The 19991-nt window shown below is 42.9% G+C and overlaps 1 protein-coding gene across 1 annotated transcript; it reads right to left on the bottom strand.

Annotated features, from left to right (window-relative positions):
• Window positions 1–211: 211 nt before the first annotated feature.
• LOC142912328 (uncharacterized) lies at window positions 212–19727 on the bottom strand. The gene is made up of 9 exons (XM_076060493.1): window positions 19643–19727; window positions 18821–18886; window positions 12737–13079; window positions 10048–10098; window positions 6586–6736; window positions 6291–6412; window positions 3193–5726; window positions 2579–2692; window positions 212–1711 (listed from the first exon to the last, which is right to left on the bottom strand). The coding sequence occupies exons 2-7, from the start codon at window positions 18842–18844 to the stop codon at window positions 5629–5631; spliced, it is 789 nt and encodes a 262-aa protein (XP_075916608.1). The 5' UTR covers window positions 18845–18886; window positions 19643–19727; the 3' UTR covers window positions 212–1711; window positions 2579–2692; window positions 3193–5628.
• Window positions 19728–19991: the final 264 nt, after the last annotated feature.

Raw genomic sequence — 19991 nt, 5'->3', positions numbered from 1 at the left:
CTGCACACGCTCTTGTGTGCCGGTTACCTAACATTTACAAACGGAAGCACAGTTAAATAAACATCCCCAATATCTGCATTACCGTATATGTTCAACAGTATGAACATGCAACTCTTTGTCGCTTAATGCAGATACTCTGCAATGGGTATACGGCACAGCGCTCGTACGTGCTGGTTTCTGTATGCACCGACACACAGGGCATAAAACGAAACAGGCTGCATCAAGTGTTTATTCGTATATCAACACGAAACGCATCATTAAACCTCCAAAATGTAAAAAGGGACAAACGCTCCCAACATTTTCTATTGAACACATGAGTACAGTATAACGTAATGGACACATCTTCCATTTTCTTTGGTTCTTTCGGTAAAGTCACCACCACGTACAATGAGAATAATAAAATAATAAAATAACACGATAAAATTCTCACGACGTTTCAGCCACAACGCAAGCGGCCGTCTTCAGGTGAAAGGAACAGACCCGTCGGGACGACAGAGCTTCAATGAACGTTGTTAAGATTCGAAGCGACTTTTTAGCTGGTTGGGGGAAGTGAGGCACCTTGACAAAGGGGTTTACATATCAAACAGGAGAATTTAGCATTGATATGTAAACCCCTTTGTCAAGGTGCCTCTCTTCTCTAAACCAGCTTAAAAGACGCCTCGAATCTTAACAACGTTCGTTGAAGCTCTGTCGTCCCGACAGGTCTGTTCCTTTCACCTGAAGAAGGCCACTTGTGTTGTGGCCGAAACGTCGTGAGAATTTGTTATTTTATTTTGTTAATTTATTATTTTATTCTCATTCTACGTGGTGGTGACTTTACCGAAAGAACCAAAGAAGATGAATCCTTGCAGTCACGAAAGCTTTAAATAGAAACATCTTCCATTCTTTCTTAGCTTTCTTCTTTTATATACGCGAGGGATTTGCCTCTCGAACGGTGGGGTTCACGTCGAAAAATATTTGACGCCTGGCACGCCCTAAGCCCCGCGGTGGGAATAGGCTATTCCTTTTTCACGTCCGTCACATTAAACTTTGGTTTTTGCACCACAGGTTTTGACTTCAGCATCGGTCCAAACGGACAGCTGTCTTCACCTGATGGTTTCCTCTGCTCGTGAATGAGACTGGGACTTCCCGGTGCAGTTCCAGTGGTATTTGAAACTGTGGAAGGCTGATGGAAAGGACTTGCGACCGCGGATTTTGGAGAACTGAGAACGGACTGAATTTGAGACGAGTTAGACGCTGATTTTACATTAAAAGGGTTTCCACTACTTGGTTTAGGACTCCCCGGAGGTGGTGACTTGACAGGAAAAACGGCGTTCTTAGTCTCTGAATGACTCGACGCCACACTCACGCTAGATGGCTCGTCATCTTTGAACAAGACGCTTGGGAAACTGACTGGTCTGAATGGTTTCGGCTTCCACTGGTGAACTCGTGGTGGCTCAGTTACAATCACCTTCTTAGGCATGCCAGCACAACTGCCGGATCGGATGGCATCAAGCATGGCCAGACGTGCATCCTTGGGCCTACGCTCTGTACCTGTGGCCCCGTTACCCACGAGGATGACAGGAGGTGGTGGGGCTATGGGGACTGGAGGAGAATGCACAGGTGCAAGCCGTGGCCGCACTGTGGCTGAGTCGCCCGAGTCGGCTTCTCTCAACTGCTGAGACACCAGTTCTTCGTCTTCTGCTGCTGCCGCTGCTGCTGCAGATGGGGTCTATGGAAACCAGAAGACAGTAGAACACAGCAGTCAACGAGACACCAAGACTTGTGCTACCTGGGGTAACAACACTTCAAGTTCAGACAAATCACGCCATTGTTCGATGCCGTGCAAACGTACATCCTCAAGCTCAAAGAAAATTATGTTGAAGGACGTTTTTGTTAATGTATTAATGGGAGCAAGACAAATAGGCCCTAATATGCGTGATTCGTGTAATTTGCAACAGCTGTCAGGTTCACAAAAGTTCCATTATCCACGGCCCTATTCTTCCTATTATCCTCGATTATCCCCGACTTTCTCATTAGTCATTGCGGAATGGCTTCCTATGATCTGAGATTTTTGAAGGTAAGTGTCCCACGCGGGCACATACATCCCTATCGTACAGAAACTTTTAATTAAAAAAATCACTTTGGCCAAAGCAAATGAACGGATGGCACTTGCTTTGTTTATACACTGCATGGGAAATCAAAGACACAAAGACGAGACACACACACACACGAGACACAAATATCCCCACCCTCCCCCACCCTGTACAGCTGTCACTGACTCTTGGAGCAAGTGATGTTAGCACGTGCTAATGTTTACACACCGCACCGGGTACTCATTTGAGGCCGAGTCACGTAGAAGGGAAACAATAAAATAATAAAAAACAAAACAATAAAATTCTCACGACGTGAAAACCACACCTGATGATGATTGCTTGTGTTGCAGTCGAAACGTCGTGAGAATTTTATTGTTATTATTCATTGTTTCCCTTCTACGTGGTGGTGACTTTACCGAAAGAACCACGAATGTGAATCCCTGCAGTCACGAAAGCTTTAAATCAAAATTAAATACACAGCTGTCACTTGCATTCCCACTTACTTTTCTCAGTCGTTTCCCTCCTGCGCCTGATGGAACAGCGACAGAAATGCGAGCATCTCTCTCTGCCTCACTGTCTACAGCTGCCAGCATTGCCTGCAGATGTTCACCCGAAACCTAGAATATAACGGAACAGCGACCAGAACATTTACGGAAATGTTGTACAACGTTTCACGTTAGCAAGGTAAATGTTTAATATAATATTGTTAGCTCTTTCGGTAAAGTCACGTTGAAGGGAAACAATAAAATAATAAAAAAAATATATATAAAACAATAAAAATTCTCACGACGTTTCGACCATAACACGACCGTTTGTGTTATGGTCGAAACGTCGTGAGAATTTTTATTGTTTTATATATATTTTATTATTTTATTGTTTCCCTTCAACGTGACTTTACCGAAAGAGCTAAGAATATGAATTACTGCAGTCACGAAAGCTTTAAATCAAAATGTTTAAGATAACTTTAATTATACATGTGCAATCATGGTTAACAATGCAGGTTCTACAAATACTTTTTTTTTAAATAAACGAATCACATTTAATTTAGGCTATACACAACATTTTCCATATTTATTACAATATTTTAAATGTGACGATGTAGACAAAGCAGGCTGACCTTTCTCAATGTGCCCACGTTGTCTGTAGACTGAAGCGCTTCCATTAGGGAACCATGTGCATTGTTATCCTTCACAATTGGTGTTTGCACCACAGGTTTTAACTTCAGCATCGGTCCAAACGGACCGCTGTCTTCACCTGATGGTTTCCTCTGCCCGTGAATAAGACTGAAACTTTCCAGTGCAGTTCCAGTGGTATTTAAAACTGTGGGAGGCTGATGGAAAGGACTTGCGTCGGTGGATTTTGGAGAACTGAGAACGGACTGAATTTGAGATGAGTTAGTGGCTGATTTTACATTAAAAGGGTTTCCACTACTTGGTTTAGGACTCACCGGAGGTGGTGACTTGACAGGAAAAACGGCGTTCTTAGACTCTGAATGACTCGACGCTACACTCACGCTAGATGGTTTGTCATTTTTGAACATGACGCTTGGGAAACTGACTGGTCTGAATAGTTTTGGCTTCCATTGATGGACTCGTGGTGCCTCGGTTATAATAATCACCTTCCCCGGGTCACCTGGAGCATTTGGAATGTTGGCATTTTCTTCCGTAGAAAACTGTGGTGGTGGTGGAATCGTGAGCTCATCCTGTTCCCAATTTACCTGAATTGGTGGCAAAGCATGTACAGGTGTTGTATTTGTTGTGGTTGTGCCACTGTAAGTTTCATTCGGAGCATCAATGGCCTTGTAGGCTGTTCTCTTGGCAATGGCAGATGCCACGTAGATGCTGGAGGCCCTCCTGCCGGGACGGAAAAATGCATCTTGCTTTGAGCTCGATGGTGGTGGTGGTAGTGGTGGTGGAGATGTGGCAGTGCTGGCAAGTGGCTCGGTGGCAGAGTGTTGCTGAGATATTGCCTCCGTAGTACACTGGAGGGAATGGGACCTCTGGAATGGGCGAGCCACAATTGAGAGCCCTGATAAATGAGGAATCATTGGTGGAGGAATCACTGGTGGGGGAATTAATGGTGGAGGAATCACTGGTGGAGGACTTAATTGTGGAGGAATCACTGGTGGGGGAATCAATGGTGGAGGAATCACTGGTGGGGGAATTAATGGTCGAGGAATCACTGGTGGGGCAATTAATGGTGGAGGAATCACTGGTGGGGGAATCAATGGTGGAGGAATCACTGGTGGGGGAATTAATGGTAGAGGAATCACCGGTGACTGATGTGCTGTATGCTGTTGTGGATTGGTTGTAATGTCACCGATCTTCGCTGTTGAGTAGTATTTCAACGTTTCTTTGATTTCTTTTGTAGCATTGGTTGCAGTAGCATTTTCAGTCTTGCCGGGTTCTGTTTTATAAGCTGGTAGAAGGAATGGGACATCAGCTGTTCCAGGTTTTGGTCTTATGACTGGCTTGGAAGGAACAATTCTGTAAGTGGTCAATCCCACTTTAGGAAGGTAATCTCTGGTGATTTCATTTGTGGACCTCCACCGATCTGAAGGCTGCTTACAGACAGGAAAAACTGGAGAAGATGTTTCAGCAGAATGATTTTGACATTCAACTTCAGGTGCACGTCGCTCTTTTGAAATTGATCGAGTCTTGTGAAAAATTCTGTTTTGCATCGAAGCCCCAGGCTCATTTGACTGGTCCATTACTGGCTGTGAAGTTTCATTTATTTCGGATACTTTTTCACTTTTAGTTAGCCTTGCTTCTGCAATAACCTTGCAAACTTTGTCTGGCTCAACTATTTCTTCTCTAGCGCCGGCAATTTCTTGACGGATTTCCACTGGCTGGATCAATACAGACTCTTCCACGTGCGTCTTGTGTTGGCGTGTTACCAGTTGTTCCGTATGCTGTTCGGATGATGCATCCTGTCGCTCCACAGGTATACTCTTTACTTGCTTGTCCACAGATTTGGCATGCACTACGGGGATTTTCTCCACGTGCGCATTTAGACAGGTTTCGTTTTTAACGGGCATTTTATCCAGGCACTTTAGACTTCCTCCACCACGCCTTCCTGCCCTGCTTAACTCACTATTGGGTTTGGTGGACGTGTCAGGGAAAGCCACGGGTAACCTTTTACGTCCGGGGTCTTGTTCACCCACGACACAACCAGACGCTTCTGCGGTGGCCCCAGTAAAAGACCCACAAAGGGCAGGTTTGGATTTACGGTCAAGTTGCTGGGCCAAGGCAGATTCCCGAACCTTGGCAAGGAAGTCGACTTTCGCTTCATTACCATTCTTTGTCTGAGTAACGGGTGGCTCGGCAGAAACCTGCGGCGCGTTTCCAGCCTCGTTTCCATCGGCTGCTTCCATTCTTTGCACATCATCGCGAGCTTTGAGAAACTGCAAAGGTTTTTCTGAAGGTCCTCTGTTGACATCTGTTGCCACATTGGCATTTGTCTCATCGTTCACGTCGACTTTATCAGTTTTATCGGAGCTGCTGTCCGCAGTGGCTTTCATCACTGTTGAATCTGGAAGGGCTGGTTCTGGCTTTTAAACCGGCTCTACAGTAGAATCAACGTCAGCCTCTGTTTTATTTATTTTTACAGTTTCCACGTTGCGGGGACCACTCTTAGACCTCGAGTCATCATCTGCAAACAAGACAAAAGCATATTTTTTACATAATGTTTAAATCACAAATGCCACACCCCAATTATTCCACGTATTTTTTTTTTAATGGTGATATTATCACTCATTTGCTTTTCGCTCATTGCACGCTTTATGAAACAACACTGAATTTTATCACACGTTAAGTAGTCTTCTTTGGCTCTTTCGGTAAAGTCACCATGTAGAATGAGAATAAAATAATAAAATAAAATAACACAAAAAATTCTCACGACGTTTCGGCCACAACACAAGTGGCCTTCTTCAGGTGAAAGGAACAGGTTTGTTTTGTTCCTTTCACCTGAACAGGTCTGTTCCTTTCACCTGAAGAAGGCCACTTGTGTTGTGGCCGAAACGTCGTGAGATATTTTATTGTGTTATTTTATTTTATCATTTTATTATTTTATTCTCATTCTACGTGGTGACTTTACCGAAAGACCCAAAGAAGATGAATCCTTGCAGTCACGAAAGCTTTAAATCGAAATTGTTAAGTATTGTGCTACGTTATTCTTATTTCCGCGACTAACCGTTTTGTGTGTGAAAGCGCTCACCCGTCGTCAGCCCCATTTCAAGTTCATCAATTAACTCGTCCAATTCAGCCGTTGCTGCGGCACCGGCGTCAGCCTGCGCCAGGTCTGACGGGCCTCCTTGCACCGCGTTATCAGCTACGGCCCTGCGCCGACATTAACAGACGGCACAGACCGACGTGGGGAACGTGTTCTTTTAGCGTGACAGGACGCGTGACGTGGCAGCGTTTTCAACGCATCTAAATTAAAATGAAAGGAGTGTGTCGCGTGTAAAAAAAGAGCAAATCTGCCCGAAGAGGAATGGGTTGCGACGCCTTACCCAGCTTGTTGAGATGTGACGCAGAAAGTCTTCTGCGTCTCAGACTTGGCGGTGGGTCCTTGTTCGAGCGTACGGGGCGACGACGCTTCGGGCTGTTGCCTTGTGACATCGGGATCGCCGCCCATTCCAGCACCCTCGTTCAAAGATGTTTCTGCGGCGGTAATCAACGTCCAACGACGTAGATGAACGAGGTCCGTTAAACATTGCGGATATGAACACCGTGACGTACTTCAGAACGTTGAGCAATGTTTTTTATATTCTTGGTTCTTTCGGTAAAGTCACGTTGAAGGGAAACAATAAAATAATAATATATATATAAAAAATAAAAAAATGTTTTTATAAATACACCGTTTAAAAATAAATAAATTTATGCAAACCGACACACCTGATGACGACCGTTTGTGTTATGGTCGAAACGTCGTGAGAATTGTTTTTATTGTTTTATATATATTTTATTATTTTATTGTTTCACTTCAACGTGACTTTACCAAAAGAACTAAGAATATGAATTACTGCAGTCACGAAAGCTTTAAATCAAAATTTAATGTTTTTTTATTTTTTTCAACGAGTGACGTGAATCCATTTTCTCTGACAAAATCGTTAAAGTTCGCGCAAACTATCACGCTGTGTAAGAGCACTTGGGGGGTGAAAAAAAAATCGGGTTCTTTTCATTTACATCTTCAACACCACAAAGATGTCTTATTAAAATCCACAAAACGCAAAGCGTAGAGTAATTTTTGAACGCGGACGAATGGCACTCTTTCGCCGTGCTGTTCGGCATCTCCACGAGCAAGCAATTTGCAAACCAACGGATTTTCTCCGACGTGAACGTGTCATCAGTGCGCGGGTTGCTTCGAATAAAGGCAAACAGCGGGGCAGCGTTTACACTATGAGACCTCCTTTGCCAGGAACAAGATATAGCAATAGGTTTTACCCTTTTAACTGGCACAAAAAACTGACACCTGTATTCAAGGCATCGTGTCTGCAATAACCACAACACAAGCAGTCAAAATGCAAACAAAAAAGACAACTCTGAAAATAATATTGGCACTGTCCTTGAAGTTGATTGGTCCACACCCGAGACGGCTTTCTTTAGAGCCTAGTCTCCACTGGTATTGTACGCCTTTTGGCGTCTTCTGGTCCAACACCAGTGGAGACTAGGCTCTAAGAAAAGCCGTCTCAGGTGTGGACCAATCAAATTCAAGGACAGTGCCAATATTATTATCAGAGTTGTCTTTTTGTTTGCATTTTGACTGCTTGTGTTGTGGTTATTGTAAACATGATGCCTTGAATAAAGGTGTCAGTTTTTTGTGCCCGTTAAAAGGGTAAAACCTATTTCTATAGCGAGGCAGTATTTATACTGCGAGGCCGTGGGGCTCCATGAATGAGGAGGCATAAAAGGCGTTCCCATCGTGATCTCAGGGCATCTGCTCTGGGGGTTTCGTGTGAAGTTTTTGTTCAACAAAAAGAGCTTTTGGCCAAGTGTGCTGTACAACAACCAGAATAAACACCGTGGCCAATGATGACATCTGGTCACCGTTACATTGCATTTATGGCTTTTATTTTGGTGATTTCGAAAAGTTTTTTTTTGTTTTGGCCATGTTTTTGTTTATTGTAGTACGGAGTTAGACTGATGGCCTTAATCTAAGTTGTCTTGTGGTTGTTGTTGTTGTTTGACTTGCATCCCACTGGGATTTTTGCACACAGCGTTGGTGGTGTACGGTGCTATTTTAGGAATATTTTGATGTTTTTTTCCTGGATTTTCTGTTTGCAAAGTCACACACAAAGTCACTTTAAGATGTTTTCTTGTTCATGTTTTTGTTTGTTGCGGTTGCACCCGATTCAAGAGCCGGATGGCTCACAGGGCTATACCACATAAATGAAACTATGGAACTAAATGAACTATGGAGAACAGACTTGCTGAAATGTACAAATTGTGCATGAAAAGAGTCAACTTATACGAACGGTAAGCAAAAGTACGAGTCCAACATTGGCAGAAGAAATTGCTTGTGAGTTTTTTTGACGTAATAAACATCAACTTGTATGCGCATTTGAAATTTAAATTTGTGCAAGCTTTCAGAATTTACGTGTATTTTAAATCAATAATGCTTCCATCAAAAGCGCAATTGATTAGCACCTCACATTATCACGTCTGGCTACGTACGGTGCGAAATAATTGCAACATACATACATTAAATATTGTTTGGATTCAAACAGAACGTCACGTTAATGTCAATCACGTATGGCTACGTACGGGGTGAAATAATTTCAACATACATAGATTAAATATTGTTTGGATTCAAACAGAACGTCACGTTAATGTCAATCACGTCTGGCTACGTACGGTGTGAAATAATTGCAACATACATACATTAAATATTGTTTGGATTCAAACAGAACGTCACGTTAATGTCAATCACGTCTGGCTACGTACGGTGTGAAATAATTTCTACATACATACGTTAAATATTGTTTGGATTCAAACAGAACGTCACGTTAATGTCAAACATACAATGCTTGACCTGTTTGTCCATTGGAAATCCAAATTCCAGTTTTACAAAACATCATCAACAACCAAACAATAAGGTAATGGTGTCGTTTAGAACATAGGTAGCCAATGAAATAAAAAATAGAGCACTTGGTGGAGTATCCAAGAGCTTTCATTCCGAAATCTATAACGTACACTCACACTACCACTTTAAACGAGTTGAATATGTTACGTTACAAGCACCACAACTGCCCTTTAAACAAAGATTCACAGCTCAAACACAGGTTGAAAACATAACATACGTACGTGTTCAACATATGTATGAGCAGTTGTGTAAGATGATATATCTTATGAGATTCCACAAGAGATGTTTGACAGCCAGTTATATGTGCCAGCCAAATAAAAGATTTTAAAAAAATCCAATTGGTTGTCCTTGTTAAAGAGCCGCTGAGCTCAATTGGCTTTGCCAGCTGGAATAAAGTTAGTCTGAAATTGCATGGAACATATGTAAATTAACAATATGTAAATCACTAATTCGAATGTTTTTTTTGTTGGTATTTTGGCAGGCTGTTTGCTCCACAGCCTGTCAACATTTTCGTGGAAAAATGAGGACCGGGAAGGTTAAAGGACTTTCAAAAGATCCTTCAATTAATCCACACACTTTCAAAGGAAATGGTGCCCCTGCTGCAAGGTTATGCAGTTGTTTTACCTTGTAAGCATTATTCTGCAGTATGAAAGTCAATTTTATATCTGAATTAACATGCCCTAAAAAAACTCTTAATAAATTACATATTTTATCAAAGTAGCGTAATAATTAGCCAATTGTCGGAACACGATTACAATTTTGATCACAAGATATCTAAATGAACAACCATTTAAAGAAACAGTTTATTGGATTAAAATTACTTCTGGCCTCCATACTGCTTATACAGAGCCATCTATTCCAATGAAGCCGTGCATTTTACAATATTTACCTTCTTCATTTTCATCCTTTAACGGTAAGCGCCCAGAACTTTGAGCGGAGGCTGAGAAACACAAAACAACATTTCCATACATGTGAATGCCATTCATTAGCATCAGCACATTTGACTTACCCATAACCGGTCAAGTGAATTCTTTAAGGTTCAAACAGCAGCTGGCTGTTAATATAAAACATGTTCGTCACATGCATGCACGCACACACACATACACATAAGTACTCACATACACTCACTCACAATCAAATATATACATATACACACTATGTACATGCTCACTGGACCAACTTGCTCACTGATTGGATGACTGTTGGATTGTGATGCCACCTGACTAACAAGAACACAACTGACAGCATGCAACTCCCATCACAACACATTGCACGGTACGATGCCATAGTGCGGCACATTTCTGTGTAATCTATCACAAGACAAGATTTAATCCATATAGTAATAGGTTTTACACTTTTAACTGGCACAAAAAACTGACACCTTTATTCAAGGCATCATGTTTGCAATAACCACAACACAAGCAGTCAAAATGCAAACAAAAAGACAACTCTGATAATAATATCAGAGTTGTCTTTTTGTTTGTTGTGGTTATTGCAAACAAGATGCCTTGAATAAAGGTTTCAGTTTTTTGTGCCAGTTAAAAGGGTAAAACCTATTACTATATCTTGTTACTGGCAAAGGAGGTCTCATAATGTAAAATATTTCATCCCTTTTACTGGTCATCTGTGAAAATGAGCTTCACAGTTCATCAGATTTCTCCAGTCTAAATAAAGATTCTGATGGCACCCCAAAATTGCAAAATGTCTCTCTTCACAATAATAAAAAAAATAATTTCGTTTGGTCGATGAACAATTCATCCCGGCCAAATCTCTTAAACATAATTCACTATTGCTTCGCGAGGACATTAAACCCCGGAAACATTACTGGGTTAGGCACTTTAACATTCCACGACTTCAACCCTTCATTAAGCGTAACAATGATGATACATTCTGTGTTGATGTCCTCAAAAATAAGTCGCCAATTAAATATTTCACCTTGTCATCATATTACAAACGGTGCTTTGACTGACGACAGACATCGTGGGGCTCATAGACTCTTTGTGTTTCTTCGGTAAAGTCACGACGTAGGTAAAATAAAATAAATAAAACAACTACATTAAATCACGACGTTTCGGGGGCAACACCAAGCTTCCGTCTTCATGGGGAAACCGTCACGGCAAAATTGCTGCATCAACTCGATACATAAATTCAGGTGGAAACCGTCACGGCAACATTGCCGCATCAACTTGATACAGAAATTCAGGTGGAAACTATCACGGTAATATTGCTGCATCAACTTGATACAGAAATTCAGGTGGAAATCGTCACGGCAACATTGCTGCATCAACTTGATACAGAAATTCAGGTGGACACAGGTCACGGCAAAATTGCTGCATCAACTCGATACAGAAATTCAGGTGGAAATCGTCACGGCAACATTGCTGCATCAACTCGATACAGAAATTTAGGTGGAAACCGTCACGGTAAAATTGCTGCATCAACTTGATACAGAAATTCAGGTGGAAACCATCACGGTAAAATTTCTGCCTCAACTTCATACAGAAATTCAGGTGGAAATCGTCACGGTAAAATTGCTTGATACAGCTGTGACGGTTTCCACCTGAAGAAGGGAGCTTGGTGTTGCCTCCGAAACGTCGTGATTTAATTTAGTTGTTTTATCATTTATTTGTTTTTTAACTACGTCGTTACTTTGCTGAAAAAAAACACAGAGTGTGGTGAATCCTTGCAGTCACGAAAGCTTCAAATCTGGAAATAGTGGGGCTCACAAGGTAAATGTGTAGCAGCAGAGGTCTTGTTGAAAGAAGACAGTTGAAGCCAAACAAAACCGCATGCACGATTGGAACGTGTTCGCTTACCGTCTCCCCTGTGTAAACATGATGTTGACAAATCGGCTAGGTGATGATACTGTGTAGGAACCTCCTGGTTACTACACCACCAGCCCACAGGAGATTATTATTGTGTCAGTCTGTCGTGCATCCAAACATGGGAGGGGTGGGGCTGGGTGGGGAGGGGAGGGTGGGGAGGGGCTGGTGGGGAGGGGCTGGGTGGGGAGGGGAGGGTGGGGAGGGGCTGGGTGGGGAGGGGCTGCGTGGGGGGGTGGGGCTGGCTGGGGAGGGGCTGGTCACCCCGTGGTGCCCTTATAAAACTCAACGTTTAACCTACTCACGCTGGCTTGTGCCTGCCCTCACAGTCGGGCATATTTACGGAACACACCACGTGGTGGTGCCGCCGTTGACCCTGGCCATTGACCGAGCAACCCAACAACGTTCCTACCAGCTCCTCCCTCCGCAGGAGAATGTGTTTAAGTTTAGGTATTGTGCCTAAGCAGTTCACTGCACTAAAAGCAATGGAATTTCACTTTTTGCTCCCCGAGATGCTTGCAGGTTGTTACCAAGACGAAACGAACAGAAGCTTTTTTTAGACATACTTTTTCGCTTAAATCAAAACGTTTGCCCGATGGCACAGCTTAAATTCCCGCATTTTGAACAGGGCCAAAAAGCGCCGCTCCGTCGTAAAAAAAAAAAATCGGCCTTGAATCGATAGAACTATAAAGGGCACTTGATAAAAATAAAAAAAATGGAAAATGTGAGCACGTGAGAGCCCTCTCTCTCTCTCACGTGCGGAGCTGCTCCGCCTTCGACGCTCGTTCTCCACGCCGGGCTGCACAGGAGGAGTGGATCCAGGCTGCGACAACAACAACAACGCCGCCGGCCGCGCCTGTTCTGGGGCAGATCTCGGAAGCGGAGGCGGCGGCTCGGGGCCGGCAGCCTGCGTATCCCAGGCGGTGGTGCATGGGGGGGGAGGAGGAGGAGGAGGCGCACGGGGCTTGGTGCGACGCCGCAGCGTGCCGAGCGGCGACGTGGCTCCAGCGGCCCGGGTCGAAGGCGAGGCCAACGGTGCGGGAGGGGGTGACCGGCTTCTTCCGGTCTCCTGTGCGAGGCGCGGCTGGCCTGGAGGGCTCTGAGCAGGAGACACAAGGTTTACATCGTTAGACCTCCTTTGCCAGTAGCCAAAATGTAATAATAATAGGGGGTTTTTCAACCTTTTTTCTGGCAACAAAACTGAAACCTTTTACATTATGAGACCTCCTTTGCCAGAAACAAGATATAGGAATAGGTTTTACCCTTTTAGTACGCCTTTTGGCGTCTTCTGGTCCAACACCAGTGGAGACTAGGCTCTAAGAAAAGCCGTCTCGCGTGTGGACCAATCAAATTCAAGGACAGTGCATATTATTATCAGAGTTGTCTCTTTTGTTTGCATTTTGACTGCTTGTGTTGTGGTTATTGCAAACATGATGCCTTGAATAAAGGTGTCAGTTTTTGTGCCAGTCAAAAGGGTAAAACCTATTCCTAAAACTGAAACCTTTTTACGAGGATTCATGTCGCTGCATTAACCACAATGCACGCCTTTTGGCGTCATCTGGTCGAGCACCAATTTGGGTCGAGGCTCAAAAGAAAGCCGTCCCTTGGCGTGGACCAATCAGTTTCAAGGACAATGCTACATATTATCATAGTATTTTTTTCGTTTGCATTTTGACTGCAAGTATTGTGGTTAATGCAGTAGACATGAATCCTTGTTAAAAGGTTTCAGTTTTGTTGCCAGAAAAAAGGGGAAAAACCCCTATTAAAACACAAAGTTGTTAAGAGATATCCACCAAAGCCAAACCTATCTCCGGCACAATACTGTACAACTATTTAATACATTTTGATTTAAAGCTTTCGTGACTGCAGTAATTCATATTCTTAGCTTTCGGTAAAGTCACGTTGAAGGGAAACAATAAAATAATAATATATACAAAACAACGTGACTTTACCGAAAGAGCTAAGAATATAACTATTTACTAATGGTGGTGTGTTATGTAACAAAGAACTTTATTGAAATCCAAAAACTAATTCGTTGAATTTTTTTTTTTTACAGCTATTGGCCAAACATCCCTGTGCAGGACCCTCTTGAATAGGAGTCTTCAGACTCAGTGCAACTTTCCTGAACATGTAATTATTCTTACGGGTGTAACACATTGCCATGCTGGTCAGTGGGAGATTGTTGAAGTATGATTAACTTAAGTGCAATTTTAATTTTTGAATGACGTGAAATATTAGGTAAAGAGGTATATAAGAAATAATCGATTTCAAGGAGCATCTTCATGATACTCAGCTCGAGTATCATGCCAATAATGGAAACTATTTATATTCCAGATGCTACGTCATTGGTTGGCTGTGCACGATGTGAAAGACGTTCAACATACTGCCAATGCATTAAACATATGCAGTATCACAATAAAACAGCATGTAAATGCCACAAAAACTTTGAAGGAGCCTGAAAAGGCTTCATAATTTTGTTTTTGAAGTGTGGTTGCTATAACAATTTTGTTAACAAAGAGATTAAGTAACCAAAGCCTTAGGTTTATTTTATCTCCATATATATGTAAAAGACAAAAAGGTGTGAGTATGTGTCTGTTCAAAATGTTTAGCGAACTTCCCGACATGCAACAAACTTTAAATTTGCCATGTGGGTACTTTACAGACTGTACACCGTGCAAACCTTATACAAATACACTTTTGTTTTAGTTTTTTGGTGGGGGGGGGGGGGGAGCTCAATAATGTATTTGTTTTTGCACGGCAAAACATAAATGCTGTGACGTCAAATCTGTCACGTGACCCGCGCATGTGGAAGCCTAACGCATTGTAGTGTAGCATAGCCTGGCACAAGCGTCGTGGTGACGTCACCGCCACTTAGTGGCGAATGGCGGTTGTTGTTGTTGTGTATGTGTGTGTATGTGTCTGTGTCTATGTGGAAGCGTAAAGCATTGTTGTGTAGTGGTTAGCGCGCTGTGTATGTGTCTGTGTGTATCTGTGTATGTGTGTGTGTCTGTGTGTATGTATGTTTGTGTGTGTGACTGTGTGTCTGTGTGTGTATGTGTGTGTGTCTGTGTGTCTGTGTATGTGTGTGTGTATCTGTGTGTATGTGTGTGTATCTGTGTGTGTCTATGTGTGTGTGTGTAAGCCTAACGCATTGTAGTGTAGTGGTTAGCGCTACGCCGCGCTACGAACCCGGCGACCCCCAGTTCGATTCCCGCTCACTGCCACCGCCGGCGACGATTATTTCAACCGCTCCTGGGCCTCCCCTAGGTCGACTCAGCCTCAAACGAGTAACTGCCGTGTTGTGTGTGTGAACATCGCCACCGGGGAGACAAAGGCGGCCGGGCGTGGTGGACCCAAGTCCCGGGCGAAGCCGGCTAGTGACAGCTCAGCCCGTGACGTGTATATCCATGCCGTGACCGTACAGCTCATGCAGGCCAACGATGCCATTACCCTCTCATATCCCGACCTGCATCGCGTTGGCACAACGGTGCACAGTAAAGTTCACGCCAAAGGCCCCTCGTGACGCGGTGCTGCCCAACGGGCGTTTGCCGATGTGCTGCTCCACCCATTCAGTCGCCTGCACGTGTTCACCTACACGTGTTCACCTACACGTGTTCGCCTACACGTGTTCGCCTACACGTGTTCGCCTACACGTGTCCGCCTACACGTGTTCACCTACACGTGTTCTCCTACACGTGTTCACCTACACGTGTTCACCTACACGTGTCCGCCTACACGTGTTCACCTACACGTGTCCGCCTACACGTGTCCGCGCAGCGTCAGTAGGCTCCGAACGTTACTGAGCACGACATAGGTTGCAGTATTGAGAGGGGGGATATTGTTGAAACAGCACAATAAGTTGTGTCACGCTTTCTACAGGGTTGGGTGTGGGTGGGGTTGCACGTTCCTCCAGGGATTCAAGCGCTGTTCGTTCGGCCAATGCACACGGTGAAAGCAGACAAAGATACTGCTGCGCACTGCACTTCCATTTACTTCCTTTAGGTCACCGTCGAAAAAGTCTTGCTGGAGGGCAAATAAATAAAGAGGTTTCGATTTTAACCGAACATTAAACTAATTTTCAATGGTACAGTATCTTTTTTCCAAGTAGTGGTATCCCAAACTTTTCGCGGCTGCTTAAATTCTCTTTTCACACCATCGATATGTAAACTCCCCCTCGCCCCCTCGCCGGTCTGCACATGTTCACCCTCTCTACACCGTTCATCGTGCTAAGTCTGCCAATTAAATGCTAAATTCTATGCTAATTCCTTTGTCAAGGCGCTCTGTTTCTTCTCACACAGCTTAAAGGTCGCGGTCTGAGCTTGGCTTTTTCACTCCAGCGCTGTCCTCCAGACAGTCTTGTCCCTTCACCTGATGAAGGCCGCTTGCGTCGTGGCCGAAACGTCGTGAGAATTTTATCGTGTTATTTTAATTTATCAATTTATTATTTTATTCTCATTCTACGTGGTGGTGACTTTACCGAAAGAACCAAAGAAAATAAATGAGAGGCGTTTTTATTAACGGCTCGCAGCATTTAACAAAAGTCAGCTCACAACTCATCTATGGGATGTAGGGAAATAAAGATTCCTTTTCTGCTGGTGGACCCGTGCACGTTTTTTGTTTACAACCTTACTTTTAAGAGCAGCGCAACTGTAGCGTAAGGTTATTAATAATTTCTGGAAAAAAAAAACAGCAAAGGGCTATCACTTAAAACGGTTCACCACAATGGATGGTACAAAAAAAACCTTGATTGAAAGCTTTCGTGACTGCAGTAATTCATATTCTTAGCTCTTTCGGTAAAGTCACGTTGAAGGGAAACAATAAAAAAATAAAATATATATAAAACAATAAAAATTCTCACGACGTTTCGACCATAACACAAACGGTCGTCATTAGGTGTGAAAAAACCGTTTGTGTTATGGTCGAAACGTCGTGAGAATTTTTATTGTTTTATATATATTTTATTATTTTATTGTTTCCCTTCAACGTGACTTTACCGAAAGAGCTAAGAATATGAATAAAGAAAACCCTCATTAAACAAACACTTAACGTCATATAAATCGACAACAAAAAGCTTTAAGAACAGGATTTGCCAGTGGTCAGCGATAACATCGACAAAAATATTACTCACCAGCTCACTTTATTTTCCGATGGGTGTGGAGGGCAAGCGGCACCTGGCCACGTGGTCCCTACCCTACAACTCAAGTGCCAAGGCCTACGTGCTATGGTGTAGCGCGCAGGGAGACGTGCCGCTAACAAGTCTCCTGCTTTTGAACTAAATACGAGAGAGTAAGTTCTAAGAGGGGCAGAGTAACGGCAAATTCAAACGTGTGCTGAAATTTGGACCTAAAACCGCACCGGTCTCAGTCTGTGTCACGTCCTGTAAATCACAAACTGGAGAAGCCACGTTGATCTTGGCATTAAGCCTGCACACGCTTCGAATTGAAATGTACATTGCACTGTATGCACACAACATTACACCTGATGATGACCGTTTGTGTTATGGTCGAAACGTCGTGAGAATTTTTATTGTTTTATATATACATTATTATTTTATTGTTTCCCTTCAACGTGACTTTACCGAAAGAGCCAAGAATATGAATTACTGCAGTCACAAAAGCTTTAAATCAAAATTATTGGTGTTTTGTTGCTGCAAATATGGCGATGGGGTTCCTCCCCTTGCACATGATAAATGTATCACGCACGGTATTCATGCCACAGCCTGCACCCCGCTTGAAAGTTGTTTGTGCTTCCCATAGAGGGGCATACTTCCCACCCCCCGGGTTGAGAACCACTGTATTAACTTTTTAAATAGTACATTGTAATAACTGTTAACATATATACGCAAAAAACATGTCGCACCAACAATTTAAATGTGTATTGAGTGACACCTACAGCAACCACGATACATCTGCATTAAAATAAACTGATACATTTGAATTTAAATATTTCAAAAGTAAATCAAGGTATGTGATAAATATAAACTTAAAATCGGCTGTAATTTAATCATTCAACAATCCAGTTGTACAGTGATCACTGAATTAACAGTACTTACCCTGAATTTGATGATTCTCAACATCAATGGAATCAGCATGAATCATACTATACAGCTAAATAAATCGCTAATGCTTCCAAAAGGGTGCACTGTCAGCTAAATTGGTCTAAAACATGTTTTACCAGTGAATAATTTCTGGAAAGTTGTTGTTTTGCAGTTTACACCTACACCTGTACAACTTATTCCACCAAGATAACTTACACAAATTCTCAAAATGGCATTAACTGATTTAGTTGATAGCTAAAATTATTTTCCAATACGATTCTAACAATAAAGTGAACCAGAAAACAAAGATAACGAACTATAGGACTACACTGCATAACACATTGATATTTTTGTGGGGACCTTATAAGCTCCCCACAAAATATCAATGCCACATTTTAAAATGTAAAAAGGGTAATTACGAGTGTTGTATTATATTTAAAAAAATGTCTTTCACGTTGAATTATAAGGTCGGCATGACGGAAAATTATCTTTTTCAACAGTTTGATGTGCAAAAAAATGCGTAACATTTTAATGACACAGTCTGCTTTAGCTTTGAAGCTCTGAATCATGTTGACAGGTTTCAAGGTTTTTTTGCCAAAGGCAAGCTTTAATTTGAATCATAGCACCATAATTCAAGACAGTTCTTCAAGGGCAACTGAGTATTAAAAGGGAACGGGGTTAGCGCTAAAAAGTGATGGGCCTGTGCGACATTTACCGCTGTGAGCACAAGCATGAGGAATTATTTTCTGTTTAGCACTGCCGTTAGTATCGTTAGCGGGGCTGTAAACAGAGTTAGTACTTACGTCTCTGCTACTGTCACCATGCATTGAGCTGTTGGAACCACGCTCGGAAACATCATCATCATCACTCTGGGAAAGCCACAGCAGCAGAATGAGGACATGACACGCGGGTAAGCAAAGACAGCAAATACTCAACAATGCGCACGGGGGGAAGTTGTTAGAATAACCAAAACAGCTAGAAGTAGCTGGTTGCGTGTGTTAGTATCAACAGCAAGAACATGTCCCAACAGCGTTCAAAGCAAGCTTCTGCACGCAACGTGTCAGTATATTCAAATATAAGCGGAAATATAAAAATAAAAAGCAAATGCCTCCAGAATACATTTGAACTATAAACACACCGACTTGTTACAAATATATATTTTGTTACTGGCAAAGGAGATCTCATAATGTAAATGCTCACCCCGAGCCCTCAATACTCTGATGGTGCGCTGTTTTTGAGTTGTACGCCTTTTGGCGTCTTCTGGTCCAACACCAGTGGAGACTAGGCTCTAAGAAAAGCCGTCTCGGGTGTGGACCAATCAAATTCAAGGACAGTGCCAATATTATTATTATCAGAGTTGTCTTTTTTGTTTGCATTTTGACTGCTTGTGTTGTGGTTATTGCAAACATGATGCCTTGAATAAAGGTGGCAGTTTTTGTGCCAGTCAAAAGGGTAAAACCTATTACTATATCTTGTTACAAACATGTCTCCGTGTATCTACACATGACACTCCTCTCGACAAGAGAATAACACACCGTTTAATGAAGTCACAAGAGAACACCACGGCAAGAAAAAACACCGCTCAATTCCAAATACGCAGGGGTGCAAGTGTGTCACGTACTGACCTTCTTTATCTTTGGCCGCAAAAAGCTCCAAAGCCCTTTGTGTTTTTTCTCCGGGAGGTCTGCGTTGTCGTTCAGGCCATGGCCCAGCTCTGTAACGCAAAGAGAGCCACTCAATACATCCACAGGGTACTCTTTGGTTCTATTCGCTAAAGTCACGTAACAAGCAAAAAAATTAAAAATTCTCACAACGTTTCGGCCACAACGCAAGCGGCCTTCATCAGGTGAAGGGACCGTGCTGTCATGAGGACAGCGTTGGAGTGAAAACAGCCAAGCCCAGGTCGCGTACTTTAAGCTGTGTGGGAGGCTGTTTTCACTCCAACGCTGTCCTCATGACAGCACGTTCCCTTCA

The sequence above is a fragment of the Petromyzon marinus genome, unplaced genomic scaffold (assembly GCF_048934315.1).
Source record: "Petromyzon marinus isolate PM22_M1 ecotype Great Lakes invasive population unplaced genomic scaffold, UKy_Petmar_22M1.pri1.0 PM_G_Scaffold_2, whole genome shotgun sequence".
Taxonomy (NCBI): Eukaryota; Metazoa; Chordata; class Hyperoartia; order Petromyzontiformes; family Petromyzontidae; genus Petromyzon; species Petromyzon marinus.
The sequence above is the reverse complement of the archived record's forward strand: the minus strand, read 5'-3'. Positions and strand labels throughout refer to the sequence as shown.